General features: G+C 41.0%; 1 protein-coding gene across 2 annotated transcripts in view; it reads right to left on the reverse strand.

Annotated features, from left to right (window-relative positions):
• ZFAND3 (zinc finger AN1-type containing 3) overlaps positions 1 to 18,162 on the reverse strand; it is a 326,219-nt gene that overhangs the window by 24,796 nt on the left and 283,261 nt on the right. For both annotated transcript variants that reach the window (XM_047103300.1, XM_047103299.1), the window contains one exon: positions 5,696 to 5,863. In XM_047103300.1, the coding sequence (XP_046959256.1) occupies positions 5,696 to 5,863 (168 nt within the window). The remainder of the gene's footprint in view (positions 1 to 5,695; positions 5,864 to 18,162) is intronic.

Raw genomic sequence — 18,162 nt, forward strand, 5'->3', positions numbered from 1 at the left:
CAGGTCATGATCTCATGGTTTGTGAATTTGAGCCCCACGTCAGGCTCTATGCAGACAGCTCAGAGCCTGGAGCCTACTTCAGATTCTGTGTCTCCCTCCCCCTCTGTCCTCTTCCGCTCACATGCTCGCTCTCTCACTCTCTCTCTCTCAAAAATAAACAGACATTAAAAAATTAAAAAGACCGGGGCATCTGGGTGGCGCAGTCGGTTAAGCGTCCGACTTCAGCTCAGGTCACGATCTCGCGGTCCGTGAGTTCGAGCCCCACGTCAGGCTCTGGGCTGATGGCTCAGAGCCTGGAGCCTGCTCCCGATTCTGTCTCTCCCTCTCTCTCTGCCCCTCCCCCGTTCATGCTCTGTCTCTCTCTGTCTCAAAAATAAATAAACGTTAAAAAAAAAAATTTTTTTTTTTTTTTAAATTAAAAAGACCAGTTCAGGCAAGAATCATCAATGGATGCTAAATCTAAGACACACTTTTGATGATGAGCAGGATACTGACATGGTCACAAAGTGTTTTCCCACAGACTGCTTACTACTTGCGTGGTCAAAGATAGTAACTATAGAGTGGAGAAACTGGGCAACACTTTGAGTGAATTAAAATTAATATCTACAGTGAGGGGGATGATGGACATCTGTGCCTAATATAAAATCCTGAGAAAGACACATCACTTAATAGGAGTCTGAGACTAGGCTGGGAATAAGTAATCTGAATCTAATCATGAAGAAACACCAAACACCAAATAGAAACAAAGAGAGTTGTATTAAAAGGGGGGGAGGGCTATAGTCTTCAAAAATATCAATATCATTAAAAACAAAGAAAGGCCATAAAAACGTTTCAAGTTAAAAGGGTCTAAAGAGACATGACAACTAAATGCAATACTTGATCCTGGACTGGAGGGGGAAAACGTGCTTTTACAGGAGACATTTTTGGATCAACTGAGAAAACCAGAATATGGGTGGCAGATTTAATAAAAGCACTGAATCAGTATCAATTTACTAAAATTGATAACTGCTATGGATATAAAATAATATCCCTATTCTTGGAAAACATTCATTGACGTTTATGAAGACAAAAGGCCATGTTTGCAGCTTACTCTCAAATGGCCCAGAAAAACACTTTAAATTTCCAAATAAAAAGCTAAAACAATAGCTGGTGTCCTTTTCTGATTTAATTATTTAGAGTGAGGCCCAGACATTCTATTTTTAAAAGCTTCCCAGGACTGAGAACTGCCTAGAGCAGTGGTTCCTCAGACCAGCAGCAACATGACCCAGGACCTCGTTACACATGCACAGGCCACTGAATCAGACCTCTGGGAGGTGGGGGGTGGTCAGCAATCTGTGTTTGTCACACCTTCCATGCGAGTCTGATGTCCACTCAAGTTTGGAACCACGGACCTAGACTAAGAGCTCCTACATTCTATATTTCTAGATCCTACATTCCCCACAAAAGCTAGCAAAATGCTTCGTGCATTGTCGTATCTCGATAAATGCTTGAAGAATTTAGTTTTACAGTGAATGATAATGCAGAAAATGACCACTGAGGCACTTGGGAGATGATAAACTAAAGGGCTAGAGCATTACTATGGAGTTTCTAAAGTGAATATAAAATTTATTTTGAAAGCAATAATGGAAGTCAGATTACTCAGGTTGTTAGTAAAAGCACTGTTATCCCAAAAGGGAGCATATCGGCTTACAGTTTAAGTCACTGTCAACTGAAAACAGGTGATAACTTATGCAAGCTCTTAGACTGGTATTTAAAAATTAATTCTGTGGTTCTGGGAAGCAAGGCACAACAATAACTAAGCCACGCTGTGTGCATCACGCAAGATCTGCTTAGAGAACACAGCATTCACATGGCTGTGATGTGGCCCAGATCTGATGAGGATGGTCAAATTTCAGAACATCTTCTAGCTGGCCTTTGGAGAGACAAGACTCCTGTAATGAGAATGAGCTGATCAATTTGCCTACTGAGTAGAAAATGAAACAAATAAATCCATTTTTATGCAATTGTTTTCTATCTTGAGAAGCTAAACTGTTGAAGATGCTCTAGGATGCAGGACATCATCCCAGCCTCACCACATGCCTTTTCTAATTGGCATCCTGAGAGATTTCACAGGAAAAGGGTGTTACTTTGGTATTGTTGATTTAAAGGTTATCTAGTCACAGCAAGGCAGAGAAGAATTCATCTTCAAAATTCACCTCCTTATTGAAAGCCCATGGAGTATCTTGGCAATTAACAATTCCTATCACCTCTAGCTGTTCCCTATGTGAGAAGGCTCAGAACTCGCCTTACAAATTGCTCTTTTGAAGATCAAAGGGAAGCTGAATGTGTCTGTGTGTGCTCTCGATGAGACTGTAATTTAATGGAATTTTTAGAGAAGCCTTGCTGGCAGTGTTTGGATGACAGCCCCGGGGCGGAGGATTCAGGGGAGCTTGGCCACTCTTCCCTTTGGAGCGTCTTCTCTGTCTTTAATTGGCACCTCATTAGAAATTAATGAAAATGACATCCTCTGTTCTTCCTGCTCTAGGCATCGAATGCTACAAAAAGGCCCATCACAATTCATAACACATTCAATTTATATAGCAATGGCTCTTAAGCATTATTTATGAGATGTGAATTTCTTGTCAGCAGTTAATAACCTGTACAGAGTGGAAGGGGAATGGAAAAAAAGATTGTGAATATATATATTAAGAAAAAGATTTTCTGCAGCAGAGAAGTGTTCTGTTTGAGTTCAAACTACCTTCCTGAGTCTTCACTTCTAGCAGGAAATTACCATGCTCCCCCCCACCCCCAAACTTTCAGGGCAGTTCAATGTCTCTTCAACACCCCATGCATCCTCAAGGAAATAACTACACAACTCACCCTTTCCTAGAGAGATCCGAGCAGACAGGCAGGAAGAACACAAGAGCTATTTGTCAAAGACAATCCCAGAGGTGTATGTTCCCACTGCTCTATTGCTGTCCTTTATCTTTTAAAATGTGGCAGTAGACTCAGTCATTTTTCTGGGCACGTAAGTGTAACACTCTCAGTGGGCCAAACTGAACTCCCCACTCTCTCTAGGAAGGCTACAACTGGAGGGAGTGCACAAAGCTCAGGGCTTTCTTTCCCAGCATTAAGATCAAATCTCTCTGTAAGTAGACCCTCAGAATTGGGCATAAGCCAAGGGACTATGTGTTAGATCATTTAAAAAGAATGCATATCTGCGGTAAACCCAGCAGGCACTCAGAATTTACCAAGACAGTCAAGTTGGCTTCACTCAGGAGCATGTAAAATCATCTAACATGTATTTCTAGATTTTTTTCAGCTGAGTGCTTAAGACCTTAGGAAATCTGGGAGACCTGGTTACAATACTTCCGGATCTCTCAGTGCTAAACTGTGAATTCTCACCGCTTGCCTGACAAGGACAGGAGGTATCAGCCATTGCCAGAGGCAAGACAGCATACTTTATGGATCAATTGCTTGATCCACTAGGGCAAATCCTGTGTAATACCCAGGATTCAGTTGCTTTCAAGAAGGAAACAAGAACATAAGGTACAGGAAAATCTCATGATTCTAATTTAGGAATAACCAAGAGCATGTGTTATAAAAGCAACAGGCAAAATGGTCAGGTGGGCTTCACAACACTGATAACAGACTGAAGTACTGAACCCCTGCCCCCACAAAAGTTCATGTGAAGACCAAAGCTAAGAATCTGCAGACCACCAAAGACTGGACAAACCCTTCAATACAGGCGAAGGTGGTTAGCCACCATGCACCAGAGTCCGCTCTGGCTAACCACAGTATTCCTTCCCTGTTTCACTATGGATTTAAAATCACGTGGCAGGGTTGCTGAAGATGCAGTCTAAGAATAAGGTTCTGGGCTCTTCTGGAGTTCTACATGAACACAACTGAAGTCTGAAAACTCTGCTGACAGCCTCTCCTCTCACCTTTTCTCCTATCTCTCTTCTTTACACTTTCACACAAGTGTTTAATAGGAAAGTAAATGCCAAGCTAAAAAAATAAAAACTCATCCAGTGACACCTGGACTTCCCATGCTGGTGTCTGTTTCTGCAGTTGAGCATACACTTCCAATCTCATTGAGTACCACACACCAGAGCATGCAACAAACAGATTCCTGGTCTTGATAACAACAGGAGTTCTGACTTTGTTTCCATGAGAAGCTGGTACCCCTCCTTTCCTTTTGATTTCCAACAGGGTAAATAACTGAGGCACAGGGAAGCAATGGCTGCCTCTTCAGAAGATGAAGGACTATGAGTAACTGTAATTTTCTTTCTTTTTTTTTTTTTTTTTTTCAACGTTTATTTATTTTTGGGACAGAGAGAGACAGAGCATGAACGGGGGAGGGGCAGAGGGAGGGGCAGAGAGAGAGGGAGACACAGAATCGGAAACAGGCTCCAGGCTCTGAGCCATCAGCCCAGAGCCCGACGCGGGGCTCGAACTCACAGACCGCGAGATCGTGACCTGGCCGAAGTCGGACGCTTAACCGACTGCGCCACCCAGGCGCCCCAGTAACTGTAATTTTCTAACTGCTGAGAGAATCATCTAGTCCTGCCTGCCAGCATCAGTACTTGTAGGGTATCTATGGCTATCGCAGAGGAGAAGGGAGGCTTCTAAAGCTCACTCCTTAGGGCAAAGAATACAAGATACTCAGAGGCAAGAGCCAGGTCTCCAAGTCTGCCTGATGACAGCTCTTGTCCCATAGAACAATTTTATAAAACAAAGCTTTAAATCAGGAAATAAAAACAGGAACAGGAAATCTGTAAGTCAGCCTAAATAATGCAGCTACACAATTCTGCTTCTCTGTGACATCACGTACGTGGTCAAAGGGAGAGAAAGAATTGGTCTAAGTTGTGTTCCGTTGTGAGTAGTCATGAAGGTTTTAAAAATACATCCCTGTACAGCAATTCTAAGAGCTAGTATAACACTGGATAATACAGAAGAAAATGTTACTTTAAAGCTACTTCAAGGGGTTAACTGACAATGAATTATGATTCAAAGAAAATGTTCCAACCAAACTTTAATTTAAAAGGGGTATGGGGGGAAAGAGTTTCCATTTATTATATGTACTAAGATGTTCATTCAAAATGAATAACTGAATTTTATGGTACATATCTCAGAATGTCACTGGTTTGGTTAATTTCTAAGTAAGTCATCAATGAATAGGAACTAGAGTAATATGTAGTGGGGAGAAGTTGGAATCAGTAAGCAGTGACAATGCAACTCTAACGAGATAAATTTAAGAGTGGGAATGTTTGTGCCTTGTTTTTACGTGTGAGAGGAAATAAAGGGCGTTTAGAAGTAAGACTTCTCGGGGTGCCTGGGTGGCTCAGTCAGTTGGGCGGCCAACTTCGGCTCAGGTCATGATCTCGCGGTCCGTGAGTTCGAGCCCCACGTCGGGCTCTGTGCTGACAGCTCAGAGCCTGGAGCCTGTTTCAGATTCTGTGTCTCCCTCTCTCTGACCCTCCCCCGTTCATGCTTTGTCTCTCTCTGTCTCAAAAATAAATAAACGTTAAAAAAAAAATTAAAAAAAAAAAAAGAAGTAAGACTTCTCTGCTCCTGCTTTATGAATCTCCAAACCAGTAGCTTGCAGGGAAGTACTCAGGAGAACGAAGGGCTTCAGCCTCTTAGGAATAATTTCCAAAGCTATGCCAGGGTGTCAAGGACCAGTCTCCATCATGCCACTGGGGGAGATGCTTACCACAGCGGCATGATCCCAATTCCTGCTGCACCAGCTCCAGTTTGGTCTGACACTGGAAGCACCGACGTCGACTCTTCTGTTTAGACCGGCTGGTTTCCTCAGGTCGTTCGGTGTTCTCCAGTAGTCGTGCCCGTTTCACTGGCGAAGCCTCATTCTCAGACTGTGAATCTGACCAAAACAACACATTTAGGGGTCAGGGTTAGTGCCTGGCCCGGCAAGCACAGCTAATTAATGTACTGCCAGGCCTTCTGCTGCCCTTTTCCAGGAACTGGACCTGTGTGAGCAAGAGCCAGTTCTGCCTGGCCTGGTTTATACTGCACAGATTGTGACAAGAATGTACCTTCAGGGCAGACTTCTAATAAGCAAGGCCTGAGCTAGGAGAGGAGAGCAAGGTTACTTAACAAAAATCAGTCTGATGCTGTTGTTTTTAAAAACAGCTGTTTCTCTGAGGAGACCATCCAAACTGGGATCCTCTCTTTCTCTGTACCCCATCTCTGGGCCTTACTGCTTGTACTGGTTATTTACTGCTTCTTAGATATTTGGCTTCAAGTAGATTGTAATTCATTAGAGAAGAGACTATATCTAATATTTCTTTATATCACCATGTATAGCACAATTCTATACCCAATGCCACTGTTTGATGGGTGATCCATAATCTTTTCTAGTAAAAACACTCCTGTTTCTAGTCCTAAATGTAACAAAACACACAAGAATCAGGTTCTGATGCTGAAAATTATTTCAACTGTATTCAGAGTGAAGGAGTATCCTTGTTTATTCACAAGCAGGCTATCCCACGGCCTCCACTGTGGAGGCTACCAAAGCAGCACTTTGCACCACAACCCTCAACGTTGGTGCCAAATTGGCAGGTGGAGGGAGGTATGCTGTATGACAACTTGTGTTTTGTGGAACCTTAATAAAGTAACTAAAATGAAATAAAGTTCTTGTCATAGGCAGGCTGCGAATAACTCTTGCCTTCAAAAGAAAGGGGAGCACTTGGGAACTCTGTATTCTTGGACTTGCTCCACTGCAAACTGAAGATGCACCTCTTGCCAAGGTTCTAAAGGGGTTTGTGCTAAACCATCTCTGGAACACAGTCTCCTAAACGATTTTCTTCAAAACACATCCAGATCCCACCACTTCTCACCCCTCCACCAATACCACACTGGTCCAAGCTATTACCATCTCACATCCAGCTTAGTATAATAGCTTTTTAACTGGCCTCCTGCCCACCCCTAAGCTCCTACAGTCTGTTCTCCACAGCCAAGTGATCCTTTTAAAAATCAAGTTAGAATCATGTCGCTTCCTTCTTCAAAACCTTTCTAAAGCTCCCCTTCCCAGAGTAAAAGTTCAAACACTTACGACCGCCCTCACAAGCACCTGCATGATTTGCCCTCCTCTCTGCTCTATCACCTCATCTGCTGCTCTCTCCCTTTACTCCATCCACAGTAGCCTCCTTATTGTCTCCTACCTCAGGGCCTTTACACCTTCTCCTAAAACACTCTTCTCCCAGATCTACATGGGATCTCACCTCTTTTAAGTCTTTTAAGTCACATTTTCAATGATGTCTTCTTCCCTGTTCACCCTATCTAAACCACTCTTATCCCCCTTCCCAAGCACTTCCTCTCCTCCCAACTCCTGCCTTTTACTCCTCCATAGCACTATGCCTTTTAGTATAATCCTCTAGGAGGATGTAAATTCCTGGAAGGCAGGCGGTTTCACCTGCATTGTTCATAATCTGCCTTCCATGCCTACAACTCAATAAATATTTCTTAAATGAATGAATCTTGTCCTAGGCAGTTGGATTTTCTATTTAAAGTGGCCCTAGTGAGAAGCAGCAGACTGCTGGATGTATTTCAGTGGAGGCTGTCTGTACCTTTTTCCCCAGCCTCCCTCTGTGTGAAGATGCTGCACTTCACGGGAGAGCGCTCACTGCCCCACCCTCCTCAGCCCACCACACTGTGCACTGACTTATGGAAGGCACGCACCATTCTTAGCAATTGTAAACTTCATTTTTCATCTCATTTAGTTCTTCCAGTCCTACATGACATTTTCCCCCAATACAAACCAACTAAACAAGGTCTTTGATGAAAACAATTGAAAGCAAGTTCAGCCTATTTCCCAGCTCTGCTGAGCGAAGCTGTCCAAACCCAATTGGTGTGATGACTGAGGCAGCCACAGACAGAGCCCCTTCCCCTACAACAGCAACAAGCAACAATCTAAATGTAAATCATTACAAAGCAGCCAGCCAAAAGGAATTCACCTCCTATGAGCCGCAGTGCTCTCCTGGGGGTCCTTTTTCACAAACCAGCAATGGCACAATTTGTATTAATAACCCTATTTAGAGATACTTTTTTTTTTTTGTAACAAGAAGAGAAAATTCTAGAGTAAGAGTCATAACAAAAAAAACGGTGTTTGTTCTGAGACAAGGTCCTAAATATGAAGCATCCTTATGAGAACTTATCTCCCAACGCTGGGGCATGAGGTGGGGAAAGAGAGAGAAAGGAGCCCATACAAGAAATGGAGGCTATTGATGCCTTTGCATTATTAATATTGTTAAAATCCAGAGGGCTCTGACATGATGCCAGCACATCTCTAATGTAAAAGAGGACTGCTTAGACCCTAACCCTCTTTCATTCACACTGCTATCTGACAGAACCGAGCCTGTGTCTAGAAATGCAGAGTTCACATTCAAAAGTGTTTTCCACATGACACTGTCCCAAACTGTCAAACATGCTATCTACATACGTCTCCATTTCTAAAGCAAACCTTTGCTACAAGGAGAAGACATTTTTTCTTTTAGCATGGCAATGCTGTCCACAGCTAAGTATGCGCAGATAAGCAAGGGAGTGATAGGTAATACTTTTTTAACATATGATTCTCAAGAATGGGAAATGGAATTCACATTTATATAATCATCAGTTGGCCATTACCAAACAACCCAACTGATGGGACTCTCAAAAGTTGGAGGCCTGTCTTTTCCTCTGATTCCCTATCTTGTCTGACCAGCAAGCATTCAATAGCAAAACTAAGGAGTAAGTTTGCATGATCTCATGCTGAAACTTTCCTTTCCCCATTCCACATTTTATATAAAGGACTACTTGGTTATTTGTTCGGGTAAGCAGGAGGCATGGGATGTTGCAGAAATTATAGGTCCCAACCGGTTTTTCTGATGCTGCCGACCACTTCTGGCTGCACTGCCTTGGCCATCCTAAAAGAGCACCACTCAGCCCTAGTCAGTCCTCTAAGAGTCAATGTCTGGGCATCTGTGCAAGTCTAAGACAAAAGGCATCCATGTATATAAAGTCTGAACCACGAGAAGCAGTCCTCAATGATTCTAAACCAACACAGATGAAAAGTTTACCAGAATATATATGCGTGTGTGTGTGTGTGTGTGTGTGTGTGTGTGTGTGTGTGTGTTTTAGGATCAAGGAACTGTTCTGAGACACTAAGAAATCCATGACTTTTATGTTCTGGAATATGCCCACTTAATCTTCACTCTAATGGTCTATTAGATGGAAAGGAATCCCTGTGCCCTCTAATGATCCCTGCCAGAAAGAAGGAGGGAGAAAAACCTTCTTAAACTGTTTACCACCCTCCACATGCTGTCATCCAGGAAGGTGACAGTGTTATATATAACTTCTTGGCAAAGCAAACCATTCTTTGACATTTTTTCACAAGTCAACTTAGTGTTTTAATTAGTAGCTAATGAAATAAATAGCAGTCTACAAGATCATCATCATGTCTGCATAAGAAATTTACATCTCCTCTGCTAATTACTTAATGAAACTTTGTGCCATGGGGTGAGTTGCCTAAATAAGAGAAACAGATGTCCAGGGCAGGATTCTAATTGCTTAATAATGAACTAAATAATCCAACTATTCAATTATAAATTTTATGTCAATTAAAAAAGGACTAACAGAAAAGATCCAAATGTGGTCAACACTAAAGGAACCCCCATCTACTGTCCATATTTGAATAAATTAAACTCTGATTATTTACTTTTTGCTCGAAAATTTCGTTCCTGTTACTTTGAGACATCTTTAACTTCCTCGACAATGACGGAAAACACCCAACACTCTACTTGCACAATCTGAACTTGGGCAGTAAGGGTTAAAGGCGGAGAGAAAGGTGAACAGAAATAACTCTAACATGCAGCTTTAACTGTCAGAAGAAACACGTCCTTGCAAGGAGCATGCTCATTAGCAGCAGGAGGAGCTGTAGTGGCAAGCTAGAAACTGTTTCCACCCCAGGAGTTAAGAGTGACTTCTAATTAAGGTCCTTCATATAAAGGGCCAACAAAGCACATTTTTTCCAGTATGCTTTTTCTCGAGAACATAATCCAATCTGCATGTACCCACGCAAGAGCTGCCACACTCCCATGCTGGGTTCACAGTTCTTGGTACTCACCAGATCCCCTCTTCCTCTGCCTATGTTTAACAGAATGAGAAAGATATCACATCAGATTTTCTAAGTTGCAGGAAAGGTTGATCAAGAATCGTAATGTGATTACATGAAAAAGGAAAACCTTAAGACAAAGTATTTTACCTATCAGCTCCTTAGGTTTGATGGTAACTACTGCTTAATTTGTGACAGAGAAACAAGTACAGAGATTTTAAAAACACACAATCTTCTGAAAAGAGAAATTCTTCTAATTGTACTATTTCTTAGCCAATTGCAGAAAGCAGTGGTAAGACTTTCAATTTAGGAACACAGTTTAACTGGAAAGCTTGAGACAACAAACAGAGTTACTTCTTTTAAAATTCTGTTTTGTCTCTGACAGAAATTCACATTTGTTCCTTACTGTCACTGTTCTTGTCTTTATTACTCATGTTCTCTCCTGAAAATTTCCAAATAAATTGTGTCAGGCCTGTCAGAGTTGAATCCCAATCTCTCTTAATCTCCCGTCACTGTGCAGCTGGCAGCATGCACACACCCGGGGCTGCTAACCATGACTGTGGCCTTCCGACGTCTCAGGCAGGCTCTTAGCCCTCTGTACAAGCCAACACTACAATTTAGAACAGGAGAGTGGGAGAAGCAAAGTGGCAACAAAGAGAAGGAAGCCTTCCTCATTCGCTTCACCCACACCTTCCCTCACTTGTAAGAAAGAAAGATGAATCTGTTTAATCTCAGGCTGTATGACAGCTTTTGAGGCACTCAATCAGTTTTTTTAGAACCTATCACAGTCTCTTGACAGATTGACATTTATGATCCCAACAGCCTGTGCAAACATCAGTAAGAGCAATAATTAATGAACCTCACACATCACTGCTGTCTCTCCTTCGACCATTTAAAAGGAGCTTAAGCTGCTAAAACCTCTGTCCATGAAAAATACCATTCTCACTGGAAAAACTGATAAAAGCGACCTTAAAAATCTGTTTTACAGGTACTTTCTCTGTTTCTCCTCATGCTTTGCTTTCAGTGTATGCAGGGATTAAATTCATCCTCTCCTGAAGGAGTTCAGGAGAGAAAACTTCCTTAGGACCTATTAAACATTTTTCCCTATGGTGTCCAACTGGGATTTCCCCCTCCCTTCTTACTGTCCTAATGGCCTCAGAACAATTTGGGAATATACACCTGTTACAAAGCTATTACATGGACAAAGAAAGAAATTCAAGTCTTTGGTGGGAATGGATTATTAAAATTTTGTGGAAATGCTTTTATATATGATATATGACATGGAGATGAATGTAACTTGAAATATACTTAAGATGCTATGTTTTATATCATAACCATTTTAAAGGTCAGTTGTTCTCAAACTGCCAGGGAGTACCATTCTTAAGCATCAATCTCTCTATTCTTCATCCAGTTCCACTCCTACCCCCGCCCCCTGCCCCTAGTTATTTTTTCTGGCTCTCTCCTTTGCTATTAGAGATACCTGAGGGTGGTCTCCTTCTCCATCACAACCTCAAGACTGAAAGCAGACCTCTGACTCTTCCCTCCCTGTTGAGAACACAAGATTGGGAGACCTGAGGCAGCTGATCGGTAAAGCGGACTATCCTGGGAGTGCACTTGAATATTTGGGGTCTCTGTCCTCAAAATGCTCACAAGATACAAAACATCAGAAATCTTCTTGGGGGTAATTGTATCATCTAGCTGCCTCATTTTGGTCATCATGATAGCACTGCGAAAACTGCTTCCATAGGGACTTTTTTTGGTTAGAAGACAGCTTTAAGAGCAGCTGAACACATGGAAGTTGTAAGTCATGATAATTTGTACCCAAGTGGGAGAGGAGCACCCACAAGTCCCAAAGGCATGTTTTAAAGACTGGGCTCAGATTTCTCACTTCCCCAAAGCCAATCTTCCCCTCTGATTCCTGCTGGACAGGAAGGTGGATGCTGATTTTCATGGCACACCTTGACACCAGAAAAAAATGACTGTAAATTTGTTAATGGATCAAGTAGGAGAAGCTAATGGGCTGTGGGGAGAGCAGCTCTCCATGAAATAAAACAACCAAATAAAATCATGGTACCAGAGCCCAATAGTTCCAAAGGAAGGAGTTTTCCCTCAACTTTTCTATTCTGCATGCCTTTTTATTTCTTTTTCTTGCCTACTGTGCTGGCTAGGCCTTCTAGAGTAATGCTGAATAGGAGTGTTGAAAGAGGACATGCTTGCATTGTTTCCAACTCCAGGAGGAAAACATTCAGCTCTCACGCAACTTTTCATTTTGAAAAATTTCAAACACGTAGAAAAATTCAAAGAGTACAACAAACACCTGTGCACATTCCATTCAGATTCAACAATTGTTAATAATCTGTCACACTGTTTTATCTCTCCTCTCCATATTTATGCTTTCCCCCTCCCAAAACCATCTGAAAATAATTTGCACATATCAAAATACTTCATACACACACATCTAAAATAATAAGGGCATTTCCTGCCATGACCAAAATATCACACCTAAGAGCATTAAGAATAATTCCCCAGTGTCATCTCATATTCAGTCCATATCCAAATTATCTTCATTGTTCTCAAAGGCATGTCCAATCAAGTTTCATGTGTTACATTTGGATCTTATGTCTAAGTCTCTTTTAATCTAGGACAGCATGCCCTTCAAAGTGTTGGTTTTCCTTCATTTGTTTATTCCTGCCATCAAATGACCTAAACTTTTGAACAGTCCTGGTTAGTTTTCCTGTGGAACATACCATATTCTAGATTCTTTACCTACTTATCTACCTTTTAATGGCATAACTTAACTTATAAGGAAGGGGATTTTTAATTGTACATCTCCTCTGTTACATATTCAGGGCCAGAAATTAAAACTTGCAGCAAGTCCCTGACAAATCCACATGGCTGCAGGGCCGGCACAAGCAAGGGCAGGTAAAGAAGAGCAAGTACTGGGTAGTCCACCAGCCCAGTTCCTACTGCACGCTGCAGTGGGGGGAGGCATGTTCTTCCTCTAACGGGTTCTACTGCACCCTTGCCACATACTGGACATCAGAATATAGTTCATCTATGCCTGGACAAGGGACGGATGCTCAGGCAAACATTAGGAGATGAGCTAGCTCCAAGTGTTTAAGCCCATGATTTCTTTTTTTTTTTTTTTTTTTTTTTGCCCATGATTTCTTATAGTCTGATGGCATTCCCTGTGACTAAAGCTGGTCCCACAGGCCACAAGTCATTCCTCCAATTATTTCCTTGCCAATAGCCTCCTGGCCTTTTTCCTGATTGCCCTCCCTCTCATGACGGACTACACTGTTGTTAATTATTGCTATAAGACATCTCTTCATTGCTAAACCACTCAACTCTCTAAAATTCTTCGTTATTTTAAACCTAAGGAAAAATTTCACCAGATTAAAAAATATACAGCAAAAGCCCAGGGATGTTCATTTGCAAAAATAATCACAATCTCATAAAGTACAGTAACATTCTCAGTTTATTTGCTCTACTTTATTTAAGCCTGTAGATTAATGACCACTCTGTTCAAGGCCATGACAAACAGACCATATATTATTATTTCTCAAGTGCCTACTATGTGCCAGGCACTGGGCTTTGAACTGGCAAATCAGATCTGCATATGGTAGTGATCTCTTCCCTCAAGGAGGCCACAATCCAGAAAGACAGACATATATACAAATAAACCTATAGCACAGTGACATATTAGTATATGAACAGAATGCTATGAACACAAAATGTGGACATGGTAAATTCTTTTGGGTGGGTGATCAAGAAGCAGAAGACAGAAAGGTCAGTAAAGGTACCTCTTGAACTTAAGAACTATATTAAATATATGCAGACAGATGATTTTTTTGCTCATTTTTGTCATCTCCACATTCTTTTCTGGGGAGCCTGCTTTTCACAATACCATCTGCATATAGCTTACAGCTTGTTCATCTACCTTCTTCTCTTTACCAAACTTCCTATCAACTAATAGACCCTTTCACAGTCTCAGGAGCACAGGTAACTGGAGAATACCAGTGAGTGGTTTTAGGGAAATAAAGCTGTTGTTACCTTTCCCCTCTCTTTGGCCCCAAATGGTTCAAATTTTTCCTTCCATCATGTTTATTAACCTCAATATTGGCCTCTGTCTGGCTCAGACACATGCATGGCTTTAACTGCCAACTTTTATCAGGAATCTTCCAAGCCCATTTTCTGTTTATCATTAATCATTTTAGTTTGAGATAATTACAGGTTCACATGTAGTTAGAAGAAATAAGGCAGAAAAATCTCATGTACTCTTCACCCAGTTTTCTCCAATGGTAACATCTTACTAAACTCCAGTGTGATAGCACAAGTAGGACACTGATAATGATACAGTCAAGCTGTATAGCATATGGATATAGTCAAACTACATCCATCACCACAAGGACCCCTCATGTTGCTCTTTTATAAGACAGACCCATCTCCCTCGTTCCCCTCTTGATCCCTGCCAACCCTTGGCAAACATTAATATGCCCTCCATTTCTATAATCTTGTCATCTCAAGAATGTCATTTATATGGACAAACAGAATCATATAGTAACATTTTGTCCAAGCTCATTTCTAAGGCCACTACCACAGTAGGTGAATATGATAAAAGAGATTCCTTAAGTCAAGCTTCAGTAATAACTGCAATAATAAGTACTAACACAAAGCACTTATTTTGTAATAGCACCTAAATGCTTTTACAGTAGTTCCCTCTTATCTGTAGGGGATATGTTCCAAGAATACCCGTGGATGCCTGAAACCAGACAGTACCAAATTCTATATATGTTTTTTCTATACAAACATACTTATGATAAAGTTTAATTTATAAATCAGGCACAGTTAAGAGATTAACAACAATAACAGAACTATAATAATATACTGCAGCCTAAATAATATACTGCAGCCTAAATAATATAATGCAGTATAATTTTGCAGGGGTCAAAATTATACTGCACTCACCCCTTGTCTTCTTGAGATAACGTGACAGGGAAAATACCTACATGAGGAGATGAAGGGAGATGAATGATGTAGACATTATGATGCAGACTTAGGCTACTACTGACTTTCTGATATGTCAGAAGTAGAATCATCTGCTTCTGGACTGCAGCCGACTGTGGGTAATTGAAACGGTGGGAAGGGAACCAGTGGGAAAAGGAAGCCATGGGAAGACTAATTACTGCACATATATTAGCTCTTTTAGCTTTTGTAACAAGGCTATATGGAGAGTGCTATTATTACCCATATTTTAAGACGAGGAAACTGAGGCATGGGTTAAGTGAATTGCCAAGGATCACACAAAGCTGGTAAGAAGAGTTAGAATTTGAACCCAGGGTGTGTGTGTCCTAGAGTCCTTGCTCTTAACACCACTTAGCTATCCTGTCTCCAATGGTTATTACACTTCAACACTCTGCTTCTGCTCTTCCATGAAAATACCTAACTGCAAAGACTAGTTTCTACCACCTCCTATGTATACAAAGACCCAGCTGTCTAGGGGTGAGGGGGAAGCAGATCCTAAGCAAAGTATGGGAAAGAAAACAAGAGACCCTTTCGGTTCCACTTAGAATCTTCTCACCCAAATAAAATGGTACAATTTCTCTAAAATACATCTCCGCTGAATAATCCTACTTGTCTTCTGCTCTTAGAATATGATTTAAAAGACTTACTCCTGGGGCACCTGGGAGGCTCAGTCAGTTAAGCACCTGATTCCTGATTTCGGCTCAGGTCATGATCTCACAATTTGTGGGCAGAGTTCCACCTTGGACTCCATGCTGACAATATGAAGCCTGCTTGGGATTTTCTCTTTCACTCCCTCTCTGCCCCCCCCTCCCCCCACACATGCTGCACACATTCTCAAAATAAATAAGCAAACTTTAAAAAAAAAAAAAAAAGACTTAACTCCTACCATTTTCTTCCCATTCCCGCAAACTTTCCAAATTTCTGTGGACTAGACTTACAGCATTTAGTTTACACAAAATGAGCTTCATTTTTAATTTTCTCTGTTATTTTCAGGAATCTGTCCACAAAAGTTTCTTTACAGGTTATTATAGGATGATATAAAAAAATACTGTGCCCCTAACAGCAAAAGTCAGTTATTTTCATTTGAAATTTTATTTCTTTTAACGGTCAGAAAAAGTAAAACGTGCTTTTTTGCCTTTTTATGAGCCCCAGAAGTCAAAGCTTCCTCTTCTCCACCACCTTGACTCCTTCCTACAGGTCATACACCAGGTCTCTTTAAAAAGGCACTGATGAGGGTGGGTAGCCCATAAACCACTCCTGGGTTCACAGCAAAAACCGCAGCCACCATCCTTGTTTGTTAAATGCCATTCCTACTGCACTATTTACTTAAAGGGTATCCCCAGGAGCTACAGTCTACAGAGGCGCCACTTGGTCAGTGGAGCCTAGCCTGTCACACCAGCAACACAGCAGTCTTCCTTTGTAGCTGATACTGGCCTGGTACCACTTCCTTGTTTTAGCTTCTCCATCAGCAACACCTGTACCGCCTGCCCATCTAAACCATATTACTTTTCCCCACAGATTTTTCAGTTACTTATTTTAACTGACAAATTACCCGCAGTATATAATCTTTCCTTCTTATAACGTGCTTGGGAATTTTAGAGTTCAACAACATTACAAAGCACTGATTTTTTAAAAATATTACATTTATAGCATCAACAGAGTACAGAATAAGGTTAACACTATTAAGGTTAGACAGAGAGAGAAGCAAGATTAAGAAACCCATGAGAAAGATAGACCTCTCAAAAGGTCACATGCCCAAGTCCCCTAACTTCTGTTTCTTGACCACAAATCTAGGTCCGTTACCATGAGGGTTTTAAGACTCTCAAAGTGCTAAGACTGGTCTTGAACTTCTGTTCTACTATCTTTTCCAATATTTCTAGAAAACTAAGATCAGCCACAGTTTATTTTCATTTATCCAAAGAAAGGAAATTTGAGAGAATCCATGAATTATCTATATATCCAGATTTACCATCCTACAACTATGTGTAAGGCAGGCATACTGTTTTCATCCAGTTTCCTAGAACACTCATTTAGAAGTTAAACTGCCTAAAAATACAGATTAAGTCTTCTACTTACTCTGCAGTTATATGAAGCCTAGAAGTTTTCAAATTATACCTTAAAAAACTACAGTTGACCCTTAACACAAGTTAAACTACTTTAAAGTGGGTCTACTAATATGCAGATTTTTTTGGATACAGTACAAGTAATGTAAATGTACTTTTTCCTTATGATTTTCTTAATAACATTTTCTTTTCTCTAGCTTTATTGTAAGAATATAGTATTTAATACATATACAAAATATATTATCAATAGACTGTTTATATTATTGGCACAGCTTCTTCTGGTCAATAGCAGGCTATTAGTCAAGTTTTGGGGATTAAAAAGTTATATGTGGACTGTCAACTGTGCAGGGAGACACGGGGACAGTGCCCCAACCCCTGTGTTTTTCAAGGGTTAACTGTAGACAACTGTTCAGAGCAAAACTGGACAGTAATGTGACTACAGGCACCTTTCTACTGTTGATCATATACGAAGAGGCCTAGTGGGAAGGGACAGGTCAGGAGTCTTCAAGTAATAATGTAATAACAGACCCCCCCATATTCGGTCTCCAAAGCACAGATGACTTGCTTAAGTCATGAGTCTTTTTTCAGAAGACTGAAAATAGCTGTTCTTTTTGGAAAAACACTGAGTATGGGGGTAGGGTGGGGAAAAGGGGAAAGAATAAGACACTAATTCAATTTTTTTTACTTTTTCTTAAAAAAAACCAAACATACAAAAAGTCAAACATTCCTATGCCCATCATCTCACTCCTCTGAAGCTTAACTACCCTCCCCAAGTGTTCTTAATTTTCCAACTGTTTTGACCATCTGGCTAATAATGCAAGTCTCTAGGGGCAGGGGCAGAAGTGACATATTTAGTACTCCCCTGGTGCTCAACAACAACAACAAAGAATATCTCTGTAACAGGGAATAAGTCCTTAATGATGATGATCTCGCAATGAGAGACAGTCATTTTGTGGGCTGTGGTCCAGGTTTAATGTAAGGGAA

The sequence above is a fragment of the Lynx rufus genome, unplaced genomic scaffold (genome assembly GCF_022079265.1).
Source record: "Lynx rufus isolate CCGP_SWC_20201006 ecotype Redwood Valley unplaced genomic scaffold, mLynRuf1.p SCAF_6, whole genome shotgun sequence".
Classification (NCBI taxonomy): Eukaryota; Metazoa; Chordata; class Mammalia; order Carnivora; family Felidae; genus Lynx; species Lynx rufus.